The sequence below is a fragment of the Microtus oregoni genome, unplaced genomic scaffold (assembly GCF_018167655.1).
Source record: "Microtus oregoni isolate MIOR12 unplaced genomic scaffold, Mior012 000003F_ref0000135, whole genome shotgun sequence".
NCBI classification, from domain to species: domain Eukaryota; kingdom Metazoa; phylum Chordata; class Mammalia; order Rodentia; family Cricetidae; genus Microtus; species Microtus oregoni.
Window position 1 is genome coordinate 63,226,794 of NW_024543062.1, and position 23,917 is coordinate 63,250,710.

Genomic DNA, 23,917 nt, shown 5'->3' on the forward strand with positions numbered 1-23,917 from the left:
TTCTGCAATGGGAGCTTTCATAGAGATTAGTAGTAAAAGCTGTGTTCTGTGGGGGAGAATCAGAGAGACAGGAGTGGGGAAGAGACTTCCACTAGGAAAGGTCTGGGGACAAGAGAGCAGGAGAGAACCCTACCAATTACACAGTGGTTGTTGGCTCATCTCACTCTCCTTCTACCTCAGAGTCTTGACCTGTGGCCGGAAGCTTCTGGGCTTGTGGCCAGCAACACAGGAAAACTCCAGTGCCCGTTGGAGTGCACCTAATTTCCACCAGCCAGACAGTGTCATCCTGCAGGTGAGACCCAGCCTCTCTCTCCCATCCGCCTATCCCAGAGCACCAGAGTCAGCTCCAAGGCCCCCAGTGAACTCTGGGTAGGAACTTCGGGCATGGGATGAGATGTGACCAAGCACCCCACTGAATGTGAGGGCATGAGTGGAAAGTTCCCATCCCTCATTTCACAGCATCCTCTGAAGGTGATGTCTGAGACCTTCTCCACCCAGGGCTCACCCTGTTTTGGGCTCATCCTTCTAAGCCTGATCCAACCAGGTGCTTCTCTTGAGGCCAAGGGGACCTGTTCTCCTGGGAGGAAGGGAGAGAAGCTGCCTTAACCCTAGTTCTGATTCCCCTTTCTCAAGCCTGTGAGATGCTGTGGTATGGGGTAGGGAATAGCAAAACTGACAGAAAATGTAATAGAAATATTCAGAATGTGTGCTTCCAGAGGCAGGTGTTTTTGTCTTGACTCTGTGCACAGGGGCTAGAAAAACACCCAGTGCAAGTCAGGGTACAGTGTGTGTACACTTGCTAAATGAGTAAGCGGAACTCCTTGGAGAACTGTATCTTTTAGCTCTGATGCCCATTTTTGGTGGTACAGCGTAAATGACCACAGACCATAGAGTTCGAGCCTTCACCCAAGGTGTGGTCCCAGATCCCCGCATGCTACAATGCCTCCAGGACCACACTATGAGGTCCCCAGAGGATCACACTAGGGGGTCGCCTGCTTCAGCTTGGGCACTCTGAGTGACTTGTCCTAGTAATATCTGTTCAGGGTTTCGAGGTGGGGCCTGTCTTCCTTAAGCATCTCAAACCAGCCTTTCCCTCCCTTTGTCCATTTTCCCTATGTTTCTCTTTTTGAAGGGAAGGCTTGGATGAAAAGGGTCCTCTCTATGATTCCTGACTGGCCTGGAACTCACCGTGTAGATCAGGCTGTTCTTAAATTTTCAGGAGTACTCCTGCCTCGGCCTTTCTGAGCGCTAGGATTCCCAGCATAACCCATCACGCTAGGCTTCTGATGGTTTCCTTTTAATTTTTACTAAAAGTTACAGCTGGGACTTTGGGGGATCCCCATGGGCATCTGGGGTTATTTTACAAAGATAAAGGATTGGGGCAGGAGTCCTCGGCCGGGTGTGAGAGGATAGCTGGGGACCCAGGGATGGGACTGACCGCCTCCACTGACTGACACTGTCTCTCTCCTTTCTTCTTCTGCTTCTCTGATCCTATCCCAAGATTGACTTCCCCACCTCGGCCTTTGATATCAAGTTCACCAGCCCCCCTGGAGACAAATTCAGCCCCCGCTATGAGTTTGGCAGCCTCCGGGAGGAGGACCAACGCAAGCTTAAAGACATCACGCAGAAGGAGTCCCTATACTGGTGAGGAGGCCCATATTGACACAGGCTTCCTTCTCACTGTCAACGTCTGCCTGACTTTTTACCTTCTGGCATCTAGTTCCTGCCCTTGTGCTTGAGGAGGGGAGGAGGTCAGTGAGATAGTTATTGCTACCACCTAGGCAGAAGGGTGGCAACTCCCAGACCTTTCCCTAGCTGACACTAGGGAAAGTGGATAGGGCAGGTCAGGAAATGAAATCCCAGGCTACCCAGCCCCACGCTAGTGACCTGCCCCAGACCCACCTACCAGGAGGATCAGAGCTGTGCCGCTTCCCCAGATATGCCATCCTCTACTTTTGGTGGGGCAGCTGGTCTCTGTCCTCACCTCCCTGCCCCCACAGCCTCCCGCCCATCCACACCAACAGCCTTTGCATTTTTCTGGCCTTGTCACATTCCAAAAAGGATCAGGTGTCTTGGCAAGCTGGCAACTCTCTGGAGTCCAGGCTGATCTCATCCTTGGGGCTGCTGTGTTCACCCAGGACTGGAGAGGGAGGGGTGAGAAGGAGGAGAGTCAGAGCCCTCTCTCATCCCAGTCACCTCTCTGGGCTCTGAATGGCCTTGTGCATATGCTGGGTTGAGGAACGAGAGATGCAGACCTCCCTGCCCCCACCCCACTCCTGACCCCTCATTTCATTAGCCCCTCAGCTCCTGTCTCCCCCATTAGACACCTGATCTCAGGCAAGTCCTAATTAGCTACAGACCCTATAAAGCTAAGAGAAGTCCCAAGAGGCCTCAGGGGCCCAAACCCTGACAAGTGTTTCACACTGCCCTCTAGTGGCTCTACACGGGAGTAGGGCCCCCAAGGGCATCCCGTGGTCTGGTGTTACTGGTCCACGTTCTTAGCCTCAGTCTGACATGTGTCCCTGAGATGGGACCCGGCTTTCCAAGCTTAGCTTCACATTGCAATCACCTGTGATCATTCTGATACACCCGATGATTAGTTTCTGGAGACATCCTGACTCAGTTGGCATTGGGGCGGGTCCTAGGCGCCAGAAAGTCACCAACCCCCCTCAGGTGATTGATGATCATGTACAGGGACGCTGGGAAGCCTCTGAATGGTAGTGTGTGCAGCCACTCCCTTGGGATGTAAGTTCTCAGCCCTCTGGCTCACTCCACCTGTCTCCTCACAGGCTCACGGATGCTGACAGAAAGCACCTGTGGGAAAAGCGCTATTACTGCCACTCTGAGGTAAGCTCACTGCCCCTGGTGCTCGCCAGTGCACCCAGCTGGGAGTGGGCTTGCCTGCCCGACATCTATGCTCTCCTGAAGCAGTGGCCACACATGAACCACCAGGATGCCCTGGGGCTCCTGCATGCCACGTGAGTTGTAGCTCCTACTTGTCCCAGCACCGCCATCACTGACAGGCCAGCTGGGGAAAATGGGGACACAGACATGAGCATTCTGGGCTTTTCTGGTTTTCTCTTTTCTTTGTCTTGTTTTTCCCCCAGTGCTCCTGGGAATACCCCATATGCAAGTCGCCTAGATGCCACCCCTGGCATTCCCCGCAATGCTTTATTAGGTGTCTGGGTGCTCTTCTGGGCAGCTGTCACACATCATTAAATTGTAAATATTTGATCATGATCTTTTTGTTAAACCAAAAATTTTGGTGTTTGGGACAGGGTCTCATGATGTAGCCCTAACTGGCCTGGAATTGGCTTTGTAGACCATGCTGGTCTTGAACTCACAAAGATTCAGAGATGCCTGTCTCTGCTGCCTCCTGAGAGCTGGGATTAAAGGCATAGGCCCCCATGCTCCATGGCACACACATTATTAACACAGCTCAGGATTCCTTTTTTTTTTTTTGTTCGAAGCAAAATTTACACATAAGCCTGAACTTCACATATTCATCCATTGTTTCAGCAAATGCTTTCCCTGTGTAGCCCAAACCTTGATGGCTGACTTCCCATTTTAACACTCCTTTCTTCTCTTTCTCCGAAAGAGTTCTTGAGGTCATGGGGCTGCCCGTCTGAGCTGCCTTTTCTAGACTGTACCCAGGATTCCTGGCTTATTTTTTTGCCATCTCAGAAATCAAAATGTACCTGCCTTTGAGACTTTCCAAGGCTACATCTTTGCTAATCCCTGCAAAACTCATTTCCCAGGCTGTCTGTTGGCTTATATAAACCCCCACAGTTCTGTATTGCTTGCCTGGCAGGCTCTGTATCGTAGGGATGTTACCAGGAAAACAGGCCTCACCCACTCAAGGGCTCCTTGACGGCAGGGGCTTCTAAGAGTGGGGGTTTAGGAAGAGCTTTGGGTAAAGTGCTCAGGGAATAAGAAAGGCCATTTTCCTGCTCTCCCCTGCCTAAGGGAGACTGTCCATGGGGCAGGGGGATGAGAAGACCATCTCTAAGGACTGCCTTCCAGAAGAGAAGCAGATCTTGGCAGGAGAGGGATCGGGCTTTTCCTTCTCCATGCCTCTGACCCCAGGCATAAAGTTTGACTCACATCTCTGAGTCACAGCCCGCAGTGGGGATTGTCAAGTCTCTGAACTCTTCCGCAGCTTTCCCGACCAGGAGGTGAGGCGGATGGCGGTGCAGTGGATCGGCTCCCTCTCAGATGCGGAGCTGCTGGACTACCTGCCCCAGCTGGTACAGGTGCGAGGACTCGCTGTCCTCATGCCCCCGCTCCCTAGTCTTTCTCCATCTGCCCTCAGAAGCCACCATCCGGGGACGGTAGTCAGTGCAGATTTCAGGTGCTTACTAAAGCCTCGTGTTTGCTGTCTTCCGAACAGGCCCTGAAGTATGAGTGCTACCTGGACAGCCCCTTGGTGCGCTTTCTCCTGAAGCGAGCCATCTCTGACCTGAGAGTGACCCACTACTTCTTCTGGTAAACTCAGCGTGCAGAAAGGGAGGTAGATAGGGGCTGTAGTGCAGTAATAGTCCCTCTGTGGCAAGTAGGAGGGAGGAGTTAAGAGACCGGACTCCAGCATGTTGCTCATCTACCCTGTGGCCTTGGTCTAGTATCTTTCCTCAACGGGGTCTCCATTCACCTCCGTGTAACTCAGGGGAGACCATCTTGATCCCCCTCCTCTACCCACCCATGGCAGAAGAAGCATAAAGTCAAGATGAGCTATAGAGGGGCTTCCGCTCCAAGACAGGGAAGTCATTCAAAGCAGATTTCCCTCTGAGGTGTGTGTGGGGGCGTGGGCTTTCTGAGTTGAAGCAGGAGATGACCCTTTTCTCCCTTGCTCAATGCTGTGGCTCCTGAGTGGCCTGACTCCCCACTTGCCCTGCCTCACAGGTTACTGAAGGATAGCCTCAAGGACTCTCAGTTCAGCATCCGCTACCAGTACCTGCTGGCAGCCTTGCTGTGCTGCTGTGGCAAGGGACTGAGGGAGGAGTTTAACCGCCAGTGCTGGCTTGTCAATACCCTGGCCAAACTGGCCCAGCAGGTCCGAGAGGCCACCCCATCTGCGCGCCAGGTAAATAGGCAAGGCCTGCTCTCCCTGACCCTGTTTCTAGCTGAGGCTTGTGTCACTAGGAGTTTACCTCTCAGACATCCTGAGCAGCAGGATGGAAAGTGACTAGAAGGAGGTGGCTGTAACCTGCAAGCCACAAACAGTCCCCAAGCTGGCTACAGCTCACGAATGTGTTTTGTTTGGCTTGCAAAATATTAGAATTTTGACTTAGCTGCTTGCCTTAAAGGCTAGGCTTACCTGAGTGTGCACAAGCACACTCAGCTGCTGAGGGCTAAGGTCTGGTCACTTTTCACTGTGGGGAACCATGACTCAGGGCTGAGACAGGTGACAGAAAGGGCCACCTTTGTTTTAGGTGCTAGGCCACACCAGCTGTGCTTCTGGTGTCTTAAACCTTGGGAGATCTTTATCTGTATCTGGGTCTTCTCTTCTCTTATCCAAGCCTTGAAGGACCTTTACCCCCTTGCCCTCTCATCTAAACCCCCCTCTCCCTTCTCCTGGCTGCCTTTCCTCTTAGAAACTCAGGGTGCTTCTTGTTCACTGAGCAAGTCTGAGACCTAAGTGGGTGACTGTCCTCCCCAAGGCTTTCTCAGAAGTTGTTCCTGTTATTTAGGCACCTGACTAGGCTCCTTCCTTGGGAGGTAGATGCCCGGCTCTCAGTGCAGCCTCTGGGCCTCTCCCTTCACCCCTGCTTTTCCCCACTCCCTCTGAAGGGCATCCTTCGCACGGGCTTGGAGGAGGTGAAGCAGTTCTTTGCCCTCAACGGTTCGTGCCGCCTGCCGCTAAGCCCCAGTCTACTGGTGAAGGGCATTGTGCCCAGGGTGAGTCTCTGCTAGGTGTGGAACTTCAAAGAAGGGGGAACACTTGCGGGAGGTGAAGGCCTCCTTACCCTGCCTTAGGAGAGGAGGGAGGAGGGCAAACAGGTGGCCTCTTCCCAGCTTGACTGTGTGTGGACTTGGTTTGACAACCGTAATTGTGTGCTGGGCGGAATTGGGTCAGAGGCTGGGTTTCCCTAATGGTGCTCTGGATGCAGCTAGCTAAGGCGGCGAGGGTGGCAACTCTTAGCCTCCGGCCTCGACTCACTGTCCAGCACGGGGCTTTTGGTCAGTTGTTTCGTTGTGTCCTCACAACTCTTAGGCACGTGGTACTATTATGAAAGTGTAGGACGTGGGATTTATCAGACGTCACCAGCTGGGAAGTTGTGTGCGGAGCGAAGGGAAGAGGGTAGGTAATCAGATGTAGAGCCATGGTAATAGCAACCTAAGCCTGGAAGAGAGAAGCAAGGAAAGGGATGTGGACTTTGGGTTCCTGGGAAATCTGGAAGATGTGATGAGCATGTCCTGGGTGGACCAACAAGAAGGTAGACAGCATCTTGATCCAACGTGAAGAGGGCATTTTCCTTCCTGGCGCGGTCCACTGACATTAGCCACTGCCCTCTATTCTGTACAGGACTGTTCCTACTTCAATTCTAACGCGGTCCCCCTCAAGCTTGCCTTCCAAAATGTGGATCCCCTGGGTGAGAACATCCGTGTCATTTTCAAGGTGAGAATGCTTTCCTCGGTAGGTTGTGATGGGTGGTGAATGCCTGAAATCTCAGCACTTAAGAGGCTGAGGCAGCCGGGCGGTGGTGGCACACGCCTTTAATCCCAGCACTCGGGAGGCAGAGGCAGGCGGATCTCTGTGAGTTCGAGGCCAGCCTGGTCTACAAGAGCTAGTGCCAGGATAGGCTCCAAAGCTACAAAACAAACAAACAAACAAAAAAAAAAAAAGAGGCTGAGGCAGAGGGATTGCCACGAGGCAAGCCTATACTATGTAGTGACTTCCAGGTCAGGCTGGGCTAGATATTGAGACACTGTTTCAAAAAACAAAAGAAAGCAAATCCTGTCTTGAAAAACCAAACCAAACCAAACCAAAAACCAAAACCAAACAAACAAAAAAGCAAAACCACCAGGCTTTTAATCCCAGCACACAGAAGGCAGACGCAGCAGATCTCTGTGAGTTCAAGGCCAGCCTGGTCTACAGTGCGTTCCAGGGCAGGTTCCAAAGCTACACAGAGAAACCCTGTTTCAAACAAACAAAGACAGTCTATAGTTAGTTTCTGATCTGGTATAAAAGTTCAAGATTTTAAAAGGCCTAGTGACTCAGGCATGGTGGTGCGTATCTGTAATCCAGCACTCACGGGCTGAGGCTGAAAGATGGCTGGTCAAAACCAGCCCGGGCTGCACAGGCAGAACTTGTCTCAAACAACCGGGCCTAGTGGTCAGGAGGGCTTCTTGCAGAAAAGGAACCATAGTTCAGTTCAGAGGGATGCGCAGCAACGGGAGGGGTGGGGAGCCAGGCAAGGGGCAGACTGCAGAGATTGGTCCTGGTTCCTTGACCCCTGACCCCGTGGGCCAGATCAACAGGTGAGTGCTGCAAAGCTGGCAGTTTCCCTGTAGTTTGGAATGCCACTGTGTCAGGAGGGAGTGGAATGGGTTTTAATTGCTCCTCTTCCCTCTCCAGTGCGGGGATGACCTTCGCCAGGACATGCTCACCCTGCAGATGATCCGCATCATGAGCAAGATCTGGGTGCAGGAGGGGCTGGATATGCGCATGGTCATTTTCCGCTGCTTCTCCACTGGCCGAGGGAGAGGTCAGCCGGGAGTCGGGCAGGGCGTCCCTTCACTCCCCGCCTTTCTGCTCGTTCCCCAACGTGAACAATGGAGAATAGAAGGGCAGGATTATTCCATGAGAAGTTGTGGGGTGACTCGAAAAAAGAAAGCGAGGGAGAGACTGTTGCGAAACAAAACAGACTTGGAGGCATAGCAACCTCTGTGGACTTTGGATCTTGATCAAACAAACCCATTGTGGTTTTGAGATGGCTGTAAGGAAATTTGAAAAGAGGCTCTAGCTTCCAGGGCCACTCTTAGTGTTTTGGATGTGACAAGTATGTGGTTATTCTGTCCTTGTTAGTTATATTTAAAAGTATTTATTGCATGAAATGGCATGTCCAAAGTAGAGAGCGGTAACAGCATACCTATAATCCGAGCTCTCAGATGGGGTAGGAGGATCAGAAGTTCGAGGCCTAGAGCGAGACCCTGTCTGGCTTTGCAGTCCTCCAGCTGGAAGAACAGGAAGTAGGAAGCTAATTGGGTAACAGAAGGGGAAAAGGAATTAGTAAAGCACCGATTGGTAGAGCTGGGTGGCGGCTACCTGAGAATTGATTTAAAGCCCTGTCTATCTTTCACATGATGACCTGGGATGCCTAGCACCAGCCTAGAATATGTGGTGTGGGTGTGGTCTTCTTTCCATCGTCCATCATGTATTCTCCCTGCTGGCAGACTTTGTCCAAAGGCTCTGGGGCTTAGCTCGTGGGAAGCATCTACACAGCTAAGAGAGACTTCCTCACTCTGTTCTGGAGCCTGAGTCTGATTGCTTCTCCCTCAGGGATGGTGGAGATGATACCCAATGCTGAGACGCTGCGCAAGATCCAGGTGGAACATGGGGTGACCGGCTCCTTCAAGGACCGTCCTCTGGCCGACTGGCTGCAGAAACACAACCCCGGGGAGGACGAATATGAAAAGGTAGGACTGGGGGATTCCAAAGCCCAGAGCTGCTGAGGCAGTGTGCCTGTCTGTGACTCAGAGCTCTGCCAGCGCCAGACCTGTGTGCGCACAGATAGGCCGGCTCAGCTTTGCTGAAGGGTGTGCTCTCTGTGGACAGATGGGTCAGATGACTATTGCAAATTAACAGTATCTTTTAGAAAAGACCCAGTCTTGGGTCGTATGGGGAGCAGCTTATGAGAGTTTGCCTCCATCTGTCCCAATTGTGGATCCTGGCCTGTTTCCCTGGCACTCTCAGAGGGACTCAGTGATGCTGCCTAGGATTCGAGATGGCAGGAAGAGGCTTTGGATAGCATCTTAACCCAACCCCCCTTTTTTGTGGGCATGAGTCAGGTGCAACCCTTGCTCCAAGCAATGGAGCTGGTATGCAAGACTGTAACTTGAAGCCAAGATTGAGGCTAGTGATAAGACTCACACTGGAGCCAAGCGGCCTAACTGGCCCCGCTAGAGGGAAGAAGGTGAGCTGCCAGGGATGGTAGAGCCCTGGTGGTCTGCTGTCATCCGTGACCGGTCCTCAGCTTCATGACTGTCGTCTTTGGATTCATGAAGTTTGGGGTGAGTGAAGAGGAGCAGGTTACAATAAAAATACCAGAATGTGATACATACTTCTAATCCCAGAACTCAGGAGGCAGAGGCAGGTAGACCTCTGTGAGTCCAAGCCAGCCAGGGCTACATAGTAAGACTCTGTCTCAAAACAAACAAAAGATGCCAGAATGTTAATTCCTATAAGGCTTGCTTCAAGGGAATATCAATACTAATTTATGTTGATCGGTGCATTTTATTCCTGAAGGAAGACATGCAGGCAGTCAAATAATAACCAGAATATGTCTGATGGGTGTGTGATCAGGTGGTCTTAAGCAGCCCTAATAAATTTGTGGTCCCCAGGGTATAATTCCCAGGCCCTCCCTCTGTGCTCTCTGACTAACACTGTCTTAACTGACATGCCTTCTGCTATGCCTTCTATCCCTGCTCATGTCCCGAGGACTCCAAAGCCCCACTTGTAACCCCTTTCCCCATGCAACTTAAGCCGCAGTCGCCCTCGATGGCTGGATTCCCCCGCTGCATCTTTGCTATCATCAGTTTCCTGTCTCCGCTCACCTCTTGAGGCCTGCTTATTGTGTGTTTCCTATCCATAACTGTAGGATGCTGCAGTTACCCAGACCAGAGCCAGCAGCTTCTTCACGGTCCTTCTGCCTAGTTTTGGGGACTTTTCAAGTCCAGAGCCGTTCATGTCACATCTTTGCTCTGGGTTCTTCAAAGGCTGCCACTAGATAAATCCAACATCTACATCGCTGCCTTTGTAATCCAGCCTGGCCTTTCACTTAGGCTCCCGTGTAGGGGATGTTCGCACGAGTCTAATACCTCTAGATGATAGTACCCTTTGGCCTAGAAAGCCATTCCCTGTTTCCCAGCCTCACACACTGCTCCTTTGACATTGTACACTGAGCTTGGAGAGGCTACTGCTGCTGCTTCTCTCCCTCCTCCAAACCCATGTGCTATTTATGCTAACGTGTTCTCTCAGGTGCCGAACACCTCCCATAACAAGTGCTGTGCTGGGTGTTGGAACTGTAATTTCTCTGTGCCAGCGTACTAGCAAGTCATAATAAATGTGCAAGTGTCTACAACAAGCAGGGACATACCTGGAAGCTGACTTTGTTATTTTTTTCCCCTTTTGGTTTTTTTGAGACCGGACCTCACTCTGTAGCATAACTCGGGTAGGCCTGGAACTCATGATCCTCCTGCCTCAGCTTCCTGAATGTTGAGACTGTAGATGTGAGGCACAGAGCTAGTAGTTCCTTTTTCTTTTTTCTCTTCCTGCTTTTCTTTTTTCTTCGTTTTTACAGATGGGGTTTCTCTTTGTAGCTTTGGAGCCTGTCCTGGAACTATCTCTGTAGACCAGGTGTCCTCAAACTCATAGAGATCCGCCTGCCTCTGCCTCCCTAGAGCTGGGATTAAAGGCGTGCACCACCACCGCCAGGATCCAAGCAGTTTTTTTTTTCATTCATAGATGTTTGCTTTCTAAGAAATGGCCTTCCCCTTACAAAAGCTGAATTCTATATCTGTTTTTTTTTTTGTGGTATTTTTTTTTTTTTGCTTTGTTTTGTTTTTTGAGACAAGAGTCTCACTATGTAGCTCTGGCTGTCCTGGAACTCATTATATAGATCAAGTCGACCTAAAACACACAGAGACCTGCCTCTCCCTCCCAAGTGCCACACGCCTGGCCCCGCCTCCTTTTTGTGTTTGTGCATGAACATGAATGGGTAAATGCACGCACCCATGGGTGTGCATGCTAAGGCCAAAGCAGGACATCAAGTGTCTTCCTCTCTCACTCTGTACTTTGCTGTCTTTAGGTAGGGTCTGTTGAGGAAGGAACTGGAAGCTTGCTGTTTTGTCTAGGCTGGCTGGCCAGTGAACTCTCAAACATCCCAGTTCCACCACATGGGGGTTACAGGCATGCACAGCTATACCTAGTTTTTTACATTGGTACTAGGGCTTCCAACTCCTGTCCTTCCTCATGCTTAAAGCACAAGTGCTTTTACCCCAGCCCCTCCCACCCCTTGAGCCCCAAAATATCTCCAACACATTTTACTAAATAGAGATGTCTGATTTCCAAGTGCAAAACACTGCAGGAAGTGTGACGCTGTCTCAGCTCTTCTTTGGAGGCCGTGATTTTAATTAGGTAAGCATTTGGCTGCTATCAAGCACTCTGGGACTGGAGTGCTATTTGGGACAGGAAGAAGGGTGCATGAAGAAGGGTCATGTACCAGGCTTTTTCTTTTGGGCCACCAACCAGCTCCCGAATCGCAACACGGAGGCTTATTAATTAGTTTTGAATGCTCAGCCTAGCTTAGGCTCATTTCTGGTTAGCTCTTTTAACTTAAATTAACCTGTTTCTCTTTATCTACCTCTTGCCTCGGGGATTTTTATTTTTATTACCTTTTTTATTTCTGTGTATCTTACTTTCACTGATTCTCTGTACCTGGCTGTTTGGCTAGCATCTGCCTGACTTCTTGCCCCAGCCAGCTATGTCCCTCTGCTCATTCTCTTTCTCCTTGAGCCTAGATTTCTTCCATTCTATCTGGCAGCCTCATCTATTCCTCCCTCTGCCTAACTATTGGCAGTTCAGCTCTTTATTAGACCAATCAGGTGTCTTAGGCAGACAAGGTGAAACAAATGCAACATATCTTTACACAGTTAAACACACATCCTTACACTGTTAAACAAAGGCAACATAAGCAAAAGTAACAACACACCTTTACATAGTTAAAGTAACGTTCTGCAGCATAAACAAGTGTAGCACATCTTTGCCTAGATGAAATAATAGTCTACCACAGGGTCAGATGCCCTTAGTTCCAATACTCAATACCACTCTTTAGTTAGGGTTATCTTGACCTCTTGGAAAAGTTTGAAGCATCAGCCTTTCTGTCTACTAAGGTCTCCCGATCAGAACTGCGCATGTCTACTGTCTTTCCAACCAACCAAACAAACAAACGAAACCAAATTCAAATGGAGGGTGTATATAGACATAAACCTTCCATCTCCTACTTCAGAATACATAGATGACAGGAATGCTTCTGTGTTCATAAACCTGTGCTTTGGTATATAATGCGGATAAGCAGGTGGGTGCTGGGTGCTGGGTTCACACGAGAGGAAGGTGGCCCCACCCCCTGCCTGCACTCTTCACAGGCTGTGGAGAACTTCATCTACTCCTGCGCTGGCTGCTGTGTGGCTACATACATCTTGGGCATCTGTGATAGACACAATGACAACATCATGCTGAAGACCACCGGGCACATGTTCCACATAGATTTCGGCCGCTTCCTGGGCCACGCGCAGATGTTTGGCAATATCAAGAGGTAGGTGGGCTCCTGCGTGGCGGGCAAGAGTGGTTCATAGCTGGGGCACGAGAAGCAAGTGGACCCTCAGAGCCCTGACCCTGAGCGAGCAGCTCTGAAGGAGAGGAGACTGATCAGGAGCTCAAGTTTGTGCAGAGCTTGTGGAAGGTGAGGATCAGCTGATCACAAGACCTGGGGCTGAGGACTGAGCTTCATCAGGAACGAAGTTGGGTAGCTGGGAGAAGGTGTTACTAGCTCCCAGGTCAGAAGGCATCATGAGGGTTGAAGGAAAACAGCCCCTGGTGGAGCTTACAAAGTGGCCTTCCGTCTTCATATTGACTATCTCTACCTCTATGCTCCCTTGGCCCAGGGACCGTGCCCCCTTTGTGTTCACCTCGGACATGGCATACGTCATCAACGGGGGTGACAAGCCTTCCAGCCGCTTCCATGATTTTGTTGACCTTTGCTGCCAAGCCTACAACCTCATTCGCAAGCACACCCACCTCTTCCTCAACCTTCTGGGCCTGGTAAGGAGTTCATCTCTTTATGACTTTCCTTCTTATTACCTGGCTCCATCTTTAAGTCTGCCCCAGATTGTTCCCGAGGATTCCTGAAGATCCACTTCTCCCAATTGTGGCATCTGTCTTCCTGAAAGGCAGAGACCCAATGACTAGAAACAGTGATGCCTGACCCCTTATGTAGCCTTTCAGTGCCTGTGGCCCGCTAACCACTGCCCCCGAAGGATCATGGCGCTGAGTACAGAAAACCTTGTCTCAGGCAAAAAGAAAGCCAGGCTTGGCTCTTGTTACAGGCAGCCTTCCTTTCTAGATGCTGTCCTGTGGAATCCCCGAGCTCTCCGACCTGGAGGACCTCAAGTATGTGTATGATGCCCTGAGGCCTCAGGACTCAGAGGCCAATGCCACCACCTACTTCACAAGGTAACACACAGCACAGACCAGTGCATGCCACCACTGCCTGGCTGTTATCTGGGTTCCTACCAGAACCCAACCAGAGACTTGGTCCAGGAGGCAATGGGGAAGCTCGATTTTATAATAGGTTCTATTTATTTATTTTTATTTATTTACGGTTTTCCAAGATAGGGTCTTTCTGTGTAGCCCTGGCTGTCCTAGAATTTGTTCTATAGACCAGGCTAGCCTTGGAAGAGCTCAAAGATCCACCTGCCTGTGCTGGGACTAATGGAGTGTGGATGCACACCCAATTTATGATATATTTTAACTCTTTTGGTCAGACCCTTCCCCTTCAACCAGACATCACTTAGAAGTTAGTCTTTTTGAGCAGTGCTTGGTGTGGCCCTGGGATTCCATTGTTAGTACTTAAGACACTGACCATCCCGAGTTCCCGCCTACCTTGTTTTGAGTGTCTTTGGCAGGAGGAATAAGAACTCAGGATTCACAAATTCCATAAGATAATTGTGTCAATCATGTACTCTGTTACACTATGACATTGGGAACATAGTTGATCTGGTGGCTAATTTTTTTTAAAGATTTATTTATTTATCATATATACTGTATTCTGCACCAGATCTCATTACAGATGGTTGTGAGCCACCATGTGGTTGCTGGGAATTGAACTCAGGGCCTTTGGAAGAACAGGCAGTGCTCCTAACCTCTGAGCCATCTCTCCAGCCCTGGTGGCTAATTTAAACTCAGGCCTGGGCATGGTAGCCCACACCTGTAATTCTAGTACTTAGGAAGCTGAGACAGGAGGATCACCATGAATTTGAGGCCAGCCTGGGCTACATATTGAAATCTTGTCTACTCCCACCCCATCCTCCCTCCCCCACAAATCTCAGGACTTTGGCAATATCTGGTTGGATAGCTATCACAGCACAGGAAGGATGGGTCCATGGCTACATCCTTGGTTTCCCCTTCTACACAGATTGATTGAGTCCAGTCTGGGTAGCGTCGCCACGAAACTCAACTTTTTCATTCACAACCTGGCTCAGATGAAATTCACAGGCTCAGATGACCGGCTAACCCTTTCCTTTGCACCCCGAACACACACTCTCAAGAGCTCTGGGCGCATCACTGATGTCTTCCTCTGCCGTCACGAGAAGATCTTCCACCCCAGCAAGGGCTATGTAAGTGTTTGCTCCTTTTTGTTGCTTTCTGTCCACCCATCTTCTTGGGGTTAACCTTTTTTCCATACCTGCACAGTGTGCTCTGGAGTTTACCAAGGCTCTGGCACTGGGAATAATCCAGACAGGCCTGTTCCCTCACTTAAGTGACCTGCATAGACTCGGGAAGCTGAACTGGTTTGTAGTTCTGAGAGACACAGGGAGGAAGTCTCTGCTTTCAGGTTCCCGCCTGTGTGCAGCCTACCTCTTTTCTCCACTGGAGACTCTTCCGAGGTCTTTTTCCTTCCGGAAAGTACCGCGCACGCACACACGGAGGCACACACGGAGGCACGCACGCGCGCACGCACACACGCACGCACGCACTTCTACTCCCCCTCCCGTCCCCTGGTGGGCAGGTGGGCAGGCAGGTGTACTCTGAGTTTCGGCTTTGCAGATTTATGTGGTGAAGGTGATGCGGGAGAACGCTCATGAGGCAACGTACATCCAGAGGACGTTTGAAGAGTTCCAGGAACTGCACAACAAGCTGCGCCTGCTCTTCCCATCTTCTCTCCTGCCCAGGTAGCCACCCCCCCCCCCCCCCCGCAACTCCCAATCCTCTTGAACTGAAAGAGATGGGGGAGGGATGGGGTTGAAGCTAGGACGTCTTTCAGAAAGAACCCTTTGAAGTTGAGGATCTACCAGCTTTACCCTGCCTGGGAGTGGGGTTGGTGACAGGAGCGCCCCCTGCTGGCTGTTATCGCCAGATAGCCCAACAGCCTTGCTCTAGCCTTGGGGAGAAAAAAATTAAACATGGGGGCACTCGCCAGAAAGCAAGCCAGCTGAGCTGAAAGCAGGGGCACTGGGTGAAGCCGATCATGACTTAGAGTTTATAATTTATCAAAGAATTGTAGTATTTTTTCCTAATGGACAAAGTGTGACATACACATTCAGACTTAGAAGGGAAGGACCTTTGACACCTACAGCAAGAATGAGCCTGAATGAAATATGCCAGTCACGAGGAGATAAAAACGCCATGATCCTACTTATTGGATTTCCCCAGAACAGTCAGGCCCTGGAGACTGAATGCAGACTCAGTGGTTGAGGTTCAAGAGGTTTAGTTCCGCAGGATGAAGAGTTCTAGACCTAGCTAGCTTCTGGTGATGTTTATGCAGACGGTGACTGTACTCGATGCCACAGAACCGTACCCAGAAGTCTTTAAATGCTTGATGATTAAAATGCTGGAAATGTCTGGGGTCCCAGGAAAAATGTGTGTGTGTGTGTGTGTGTGTGTGTGTGTGTGTGTGTGTGTAGAAAGAGAGAGAGACAGAAACGGACCAATACAGGCACAGACTGCGAGGTCTGGTAACAGTCATGGAGGCAAGGGTGACCCAGAAGAGAAGCAGCTAGGAAAAGAGGATCAGGTAAATAGAAATACAAATGAAATCTAAAATCTTCAAATCCTCTCCCCCATCCCTGTGTCCCTTGTTTGCCTGTCAATCCAGCTTCCCTAGTCGCTTTGTGATTGGCCGCTCCCGGGGAGAGGCAGTGGCCGAGCGGCGGAGGGAGGAGCTAAATGGCTACATTTGGCACTTGATTCATGCAGCCCCGGAGGTGGCTGAGGTGAGTGAGTGGCCCGGGGGATGTGAGAGGAGGGGACCTGAGTCCTGGGGAAGCCATCAGGGGTCTGGAGAATGACCAGTGAGTGCCTGGCCCTACTGAGGTTGAGCAAGCACAGGCCCATGGTGGACCAGCCTCAGGCCTGGGCTTTGTTTTCATTTCCTGTGCTTATTAAAAACATTCTCCAGAGACAGGCTTGTGTTTCAGCCCCAGGCTAGCTCAGTCGTCTCCCCGAGCTGGTGTGTTGATAGGTGAATGGAGAAGGCTGGAGTAGACTAGAACAGACTGCTTTTGATCTGCAGTGGCCTGGCTTTATTTATTTATTTGTTCACTTTGGTTTTTGAGATGTGCTCTCACTCTCACTAAGGACTCACTTTGGAGACCAGGCTAGCCTTGAACTTGTAACCATCTTCTTCCTTTTGTTTCTTGAATGTTGAGCATACAGGGATTTGTTCCCTACCCACCCAACTATTGGCTATTTTTCTTTCTTTCTTTTTTTAATTACTTTATTTTGTGTGCATTTGCATTTTGCCTGCATGTCTGTCTGTGTGAGGGTGTCATGTCCCCAGGAACAGGGGCTACAGCAGTTGTGACCGTCCATGTGGGTGCTGAGAATTGAACCCAGGTCCAAGTGCTCTTCACCCCGAGCCATCTGTTCAGCCTTGGCTCTTTTCTCTTAAAAAAAAAAAAGGCAAAAATGTATGTGTGGTGTGTGTGTGTGTGTGTGTGTGTGTGTGTGTGTGTGTGTGTAAATAAAATGAACCCTTCCTGGGCCATGTCTTACTGAAGAGTGGCTCCTGTTTTCTGATCTGTTCCAGTGTGATCTGGTATATACCTTCTTCCACCCCCTGCCCCGGGATGAGAAGGCTTCAGGCCCCAGCTCAGTTCCAAAGTCCTCAGGTACAGTTCCTTCCTGGTGGCGGTCCTGCCAGAATACATCCCCCACCTCTTTGTCAGCTTCCTTTCGTGTTCAGTTGCTTACTTGCTGAGGACTCTGGTTTTCCATTCGGGCTGTGGTGTCCACAGATCTGTGGCTGGGGTCCCTAGGGGAAGGATATTTATTTAGTGATTACTCCCCTCAGACTGGGCACACTCATCCCAACCCAGCTCTCCATTGCATTCCAGCCCACATAAGTGTCAGAAACCTGACAGGTTGGGGCAGGACTTCAGGAAGGAAGTAGAAATGTCTGCCTGGCACCAGTCAGGGGCACTTCTGGAGTATGGATCTTTTTCAGTTTCTTTTATCCCTACAGATGGGACTTGGGCCCGGCCCGTTGGGAAGGTCGGTGGGGAGGTGAAGCTGTCCATCTCCTATAAGAACAACAAACTCTTCATCATGGTGATGCATATTCGGGGCTTGGTAAGTGCAGGCCCAGCCCTCACTGGGTCCGTCATCTTTCTGCTGGTAGCTTCTGGGTGAGTCAGTTCTCTGCTCCCGGATAACGAGAGTAACCACAGATGTTTACTGAGTCTCCACCACAGGCTGCCCACGCCAGGCCTGCGGTTGACCAGGCGATTCAAGACACAGCTGCTTGCTTGCTGTGGTCTATGTGGCGGTATCCTGAGTACCGTGAGCCTCTTTATAAGATGCTGGACCAACTCCCTCCAGGGGTTGCTGTGGGGATGAACCGAGATAATCTATGGGATGCACTTGCCTTTCTGAGTAGTAGTGTTGCTATGGTAATTCTGGTTTTATAAAAGAGAGGCCTAGGGCATTTGCTACCTGGTTATAGTAATAGATAAAGATAGAAAGGTGAGTCTAGACAGGGCAGCCACTGGACTTCCTTCGGGCATATTCAAGGCAGTATATAATTAATTTTGGCACAGGTTCTAAGATCATCATGAAGGGGAAAGGAACATTTATTGAACATTTACAATGTGTAGCGTCTGATGTTGTTTATTTTGAAGTTTGGAACACCAACCAAGTCATAGCAGAAGCACGTACTTTGAAGTCAAAGAAAACTTGTTTTGCCAAGCAGTGGTGGTGCACGCCTTTAATCCCAGCATTCGGGAGGGAGAGGCAGGTGGATCTCTGCAAGTTTGAGGCCAGCCTGGTCTACAGAGCAAGTTCCGGGACAAGCTCCAAAGCTACACGGAGAAACCCTGTCTCAAAAAAAAAAAAAAAAACCTGAAAAAACTTGGTTTCATATTCACATTATCACTCATTCATTCAACAAATCTTATCTAGTGCCTAATAATACATTAGCCCTTGATACAGGAGAAGTCAAAACACAGCTGTGCCCAGGGCGCCTGTAGTCTACTTAGAAAGGGCAGACCTTAGAATAGACAAGGACAATATATGGTGTGTCAGTGGGTTGGGAACCGTACAAGAGATAAAGCAGAGGAGTCCGGGAGAAAGGACGAGGCTGGCGTTTGCATTAAGGGGTAGAGAAGGCCTCAGTGATGAGATCTGTTCAAAGACCCAAGGAAGGGAGGGAGGAAGCCCCTTGTGTAAATCTGAGAGGAGATTGCTTCAGATGTGGGGAAGCAGGGAGCAGTCAGGTCTAACAGCCTGTGTGGGGTTATCAGAAACTGCTTAGTTATTGTTAGCTAGCTGCAGCCTAGAGTGGAGGGCGGAGGAGCAGAAGGGAGCATAGCAAGGCTCTGACTTCCATCCCTAGAGGTCTTTGGGTAAATGTGCTGTGTTCTGAATCAAATATCAGGGGATGGATTTTTAAATTTATTTATTTTTATAAGACAGGTTCTCAATCTAGCCCAAGCTAGTCTGGAACTGGAACTCAATAGATAGCCTAGTTGGCTTTGAACACAAGGCAATCCTCCTGACTCAGCTTCCCAAGTGCTGGGACATGAAATGCTGCTCTTGGTTTTGACCTAAGAATGAGTTTGGAGACCATGGGATGGTTGGACCCAGGCTCTAAAAACAAAAACTAGAGCAGGGTCAGCCTGACTGAATCAGTCATCAGTGGGCCCTGAGCAAGCCGCCTCTTCTCTCTGACTCACGCCTCTACCTGATAGCACTTACAAGGTACCAAATAACCAAACATCGTGGAGAGGAGATGCCTGGTGACTTGATGGTTCATTAAAACCATATTACAAGCCACACATAGCGATACATTCCTTCCTTTAATCTCAGCACTCAGGAGGCAGAGGCAGGTGGATAATCTCTGTGAGTTTAAGTTCAGCCTGATCTATATAGTGAGCTCCAGGACAGCCAGGACTATGTAGAGCCCTGTCTCAAAAAAACCAAAACTGAAAAATTATTTGTGTGTATGTTTAATGTAATCATGGTAGATCTTTTTATCAGCATGTAATGAGCTGGAAAGCAAATTTAAAAGATTGGGTGTGCCGTACACCAAGCCAAAGGGTGAAGGCGAGAGAATCTAGATCAGAGTGTGGCTTCAGGGATGACTGGGAAGTGGGAGATACTATTGGATCTTCATCTTCTGTTTCATCCTGTTATAGCAGCCGCTCCAGGATGGGAACGACCCTGACCCCTATGTAAAGATTTACCTCCTTCCTGACCCTCAGAAGACCACAAAGAGGAAAACCAAAGTGGCTCGGAAAACCTGCAACCCTACCTACAATGAGATGGTGTGTGGAAAATGGGGTCGAGGGGGGCCGGTTGGGTAGACAGACAGGGTAGCGCAGGGGCTGGCAAACCTCTTCTTTAGTTATTTGTTTTGGTTTTTTTTGAGACTCAAACTCCATATATCACCAAGGCTGGCCTCGAATTCCTGACCCTCCTGCCCCCACCTCTGAGTGCTGGGATTTTAGGCGTGAGCCACACAACACCTGGCAACAGACTGTCGGTTCTTATAAACTTAGTTGTATTGGAGCAAGTCATACTTGCTGATTTAGATGCTGTTACTGCTTTTTTGTTCAGTGGTGGCCTTGAGAATTTTGGTATGGACTGTACTTTTTTAATACTCATTTTATTTGTGTGTAAATGTGCCCATGAGTCCCAGAAGATTGAGTCTGATCCCCTAGAGCTAGAGTTATAGGTGATTTTGAGCTTCCAGACAGCAAAAACATTTTTTTTTAATGTACATTGATGTTTGGGCTGCATGTATGTCTGTATGAGGGTATTGGATCCACTGAAACTTGAGTTATAGACAGTTGTGAGCTGCTATGTGGGTGCTGAGGGGTTTTTTTGTTTTTGTTTTTGTTTTTCAAGACAGGGTTTCTCTATATCACATCTCTGGCTGTCCTGAAAGTCATTTTGTAGACCAGGCTGGCCTTGAACTCACACTGATCTGCCTGCTTTTGCCTCCCGAGTACTGGGATTAAAGGTGTGCGCCACTGTGTTGGGCAACAACCACTGCTCATAGCTGCTGAGCCATCTCTCCAGGCCGACAGCAAGTGCTCTGGACTAGTGAGGTGTTTGATGGCACCCCCACATGTTATAAAGCCAAACACAGTGGACCACCTTCCCCTCTATATAAAAACTCTCAAACCCTGGGGATTATGATCCTCAAGGTGGGATCTGGGCCCTCATATGTGAGGACGGGAGCTTTCTGACCTATATGGAGTTGCCACGGACCACCCCAGTCAGCTATGGGGGTCCCTGGGACAGGGGTCCTCAAAGGCTAGGTAGGTAAGGATTTGGAGGTGACAGACAGAAACTAATGCAGAGGTAGTTTGAATCTGAGTGTATTTTACAGCCTTCAAGCAAAGATTTTTATACATAATGAGACAAGTGTTAAAATTCTTAAAAGATGTGTTTAGTGAAGCAATCACGGCTAGGACAGATGACATCATTGTCATTTGGCACAGTAAAGCACAGAAGCATCAGAGGCTAACGGCACATTTCCAAAATCAGGTTAATAAATGTTTATGGTTGGTCATTGTTTAACAACTAGTATCTAGTTTTTGTAAATCTTCAAGGTATAATTTTAAACTATTGATCTTTTATTTAAGGCTTTTTTAAAAAAATATTTATTTATTTATTATGTATACAATATTCTGTCTGTGTGTATGTCTACAGGCCAGAAGAGGGCACCAGACCTCATTACAGATGGTTGTGAGCCACCATGTGGTTGCTGGGAATTGAACTCAGGACCTTTGGAAGAGCAGGCGATGCTCTTAACCACTGAGTCATCTCTCCAGCCCAAGGCTTTCTTTACTATATATCTAAGCCCACTTCCGATGATGTACATACAGCCACATGAAATTTTATCATTGGGAAAGTTATCATTATACTATTTTATAATTTTTATAAATGATTTATGAAGTAAAGCACTGGTTATTCCGGAGATAAGGTCATAGGTAGTGATCTAATCTCAAGGGATGGTTTCTTATCCATATTTCTCACTTAAAATCTCAGCCTGGGCTATCAGGAACATCTTGTAAATATGGAAAGGGAATAGAAGAAGATAAAACAGATAGATTGCCATGAGAACTTCTGCTCGATATTTCGCTCTAGCCAAGAGCTTCACAACCGGTTCCAGGAGGCCTCCTCCTTCTGAAGTTTTCGCCTCAATCTGTGGAACTTGTCACACAGACTCTACTGGGGTTGGTGTGGCATGGAGGATGACAGACTCCAGTAAATATAATCCCAGCATTTGGGAGGCAGAGGCAGGGAGATCTCCATGAGTTCAAGGCCTGGTCTATAGAGTGAGTTCCAGGACAGCCAGGACTACACAGAGAAACCCTGTCTTGAAAAAACAAAGAAAGGGAGGGAGAAAAGGAAAGAAGGGAGGGAGGGTGGGGGAGAGAGAGAGAAAGAGAGAGAGAGAGAGGGAGAGAGAGAGAGAGAGAGAGAGAACGAATGAACCCCAGGGACTGGTCATCTTCTCTGACTTCCTGGTGGATCACCCTACCTTGTATCACTTCCCTGCAGATTACCCTGCCCTGTCTCACAGTCTCCCTCTTTTCCCAATGCCCATGTTTGCAGTTGGTGTATGATGGGATCCCCAAGGGAGACCTACAGCAGCGGGAGCTCCAGCTGAGCGTGCTAAGTGAGCAAGGATTTTGGGAGAACGTGCTCCTTGGGGAGGTGCACATTCGCCTTCGGGAGCTGGACCTGGCCCAGGAGAAGACTGGCTGGTTCGCACTGGGATCTCGAGGTCATGGAACTTTATGAGCCCAGTCATGGCCCAGGCCTGCAGCTGCTGCCCAGAGCTGGGGGAGAATGACTCCCCTGCCTGGCCTGACTCCTTTGCTAGGAAGGGGTGCAGCCCTCGGTGGCCTTCCCCATGGTCCAGGTGGACCTGACCTCAGTGAGGGGCTGGGAGAGTCCGGCGCTCTGCGTTGCCCCTTCCTCGGCGGACTGCACTTGGGTTGGTTGTGGGGAACGGGCCCTCGGAAGCTGTGGGTCGCAGCAGAGTCTTAAGTTTACCTTGTGTCAAGGGAGCAATGCCTGCTTTGGGGTGTGTGGAGCGCGAGCTATATGAAGTAGCACTTGGGGGAGGGTGGGTGGATATTTTATTTTAATTTTTAAAAAATGAAATAGTAATGTTGTCCTAGCTGGGACAGGAAGCCTTGAGAGGGGCGTACCATGCCTCAGACGGCAAGAGAAGACTATTTGGGTTTTTTGTATGATGAAAGTTCTTATTGGACTTTTTCCCAGGACTTTTTGGGTTTTGTTTTCTAGCTATAGGAAATGTTGGGGAGGGGCCTGGTAGGTCCTCGGTGAAGCCCTCCCCCTCTCAGGCACACTGGGGAAGGGTGGGGAGGACTCACTGACTGCTGGGCTGAGGCCCTCCCTGGGCTGTCTGATTTTGCCTCCAAAGGAGAGCAGTGTGATACCTACGTGTGTAAGGAAGGGCCTTCCGTGTCAGGGTTCCGCCAAGGACCTGTGTTCAGGAACCCATGCTCTTTAGGGCAGAATTTTCCTCTCTTCTTCCCCTGATGGTTGGATTTGACTCTGATGTCTTCCTCTCCCCTTTGCCCCTCTGATCTCGCAGCCCTCTGCGGGTCCTGGTGAATACACTGGGGTGCTCCTATGCCCCATCTTGTTTGATGGGACAGAATGCTGCCGACCCTTAGCTCCGGGCCATGCCTGTGGAGGGTGGGTGCGTTGTGGCCACTTGCTGCATAGTTTCTGGAATATGTTCCCTGAGACCTTCTACTACTTTCTCTCCCAAACCCTGTTTCTCTCACACTTCAAAAGGGATTTCATTGTGTAGGGCCACAAAGCTGTTTAGCGTGTAGACAGAGGGTACCCTGTCCACAGCGAAGGGGGCTGGGAAGAATGAAGACTGGTCAATGCCGTTGTTCTTTCTGGCTTCTTCCTGGCCAGAAGGCGACTGGCCTGGAACAGCATACTCTTAGGAAACAAACAGTGGCTGGAGAGATGGCTCAGCGGTTAAGAGCACTGGCTGCTCTTCCAGAGGACCTGGGTTCAATTCCCAGCACCCGCAGGGCAGCTTACAACTGACTGTAGCTCCAGTTCCAGGGGACCTGACACCCTCACACAGACATACATGCAGGTGAAACACCAATGCACATGAAACAAAATAAATTACTTAAAAAAGAAAAAGAAAACAAAAAATTATTTCAACACATCCTTCTTATATGGTGCTAGGGATTGAACCCAGGGCCCTTTGAGTGCTGAGCAAGCACTCGACCCCCAAGCTGCATCCCCAGCCTCGTACCCTTATTCTGTACCAGATGAATTTAAAATCCACTTGAGTTTCTCTCCGAGGAGTTGTCATATTTAAAAAGAGAGGGATAGGGACTCAATTTACCGTTTTTGTTTTTTTGAGACAAGGTCTCACTGTGTAGACTAGACTAGGTTGGCTTGAACTCA

At 49.6% G+C, this 23,917-nt stretch overlaps 1 protein-coding gene across 3 annotated transcripts in view; it reads left to right on the forward strand.

Moving 5' to 3' along the window:
• Pik3c2b (phosphatidylinositol-4-phosphate 3-kinase catalytic subunit type 2 beta) overlaps positions 1–23,573 on the forward strand; it is a 61,968-nt gene extending 38,395 nt beyond the window's left edge. For all 3 annotated transcript variants that reach the window (XM_041648216.1, XM_041648215.1, XM_041648217.1), the window contains 20 exons: positions 181–292; positions 1,502–1,644; positions 2,790–2,978; positions 4,160–4,253; positions 4,391–4,485; positions 4,900–5,080; positions 5,788–5,895; positions 6,524–6,616; positions 7,577–7,706; positions 8,501–8,637; positions 12,364–12,533; positions 12,883–13,039; positions 13,341–13,450; positions 14,412–14,613; positions 15,044–15,168; positions 16,092–16,209; positions 17,025–17,106; positions 17,460–17,566; positions 19,630–19,758; positions 22,061–23,573. In XM_041648216.1, the coding sequence (XP_041504150.1) occupies positions 181–292; positions 1,502–1,644; positions 2,790–2,978; positions 4,160–4,253; positions 4,391–4,485; positions 4,900–5,080; positions 5,788–5,895; positions 6,524–6,616; positions 7,577–7,706; positions 8,501–8,637; positions 12,364–12,533; positions 12,883–13,039; positions 13,341–13,450; positions 14,412–14,613; positions 15,044–15,168; positions 16,092–16,209; positions 17,025–17,106; positions 17,460–17,566; positions 19,630–19,758; positions 22,061–22,249 (2,671 nt within the window). In that variant the 3' untranslated portion in view covers positions 22,250–23,573. The remainder of the gene's footprint in view (positions 1–180; positions 293–1,501; positions 1,645–2,789; positions 2,979–4,159; positions 4,254–4,390; positions 4,486–4,899; positions 5,081–5,787; positions 5,896–6,523; positions 6,617–7,576; positions 7,707–8,500; positions 8,638–12,363; positions 12,534–12,882; positions 13,040–13,340; positions 13,451–14,411; positions 14,614–15,043; positions 15,169–16,091; positions 16,210–17,024; positions 17,107–17,459; positions 17,567–19,629; positions 19,759–22,060) is intronic.
• Positions 23,574–23,917: the final 344 nt, after the last annotated feature.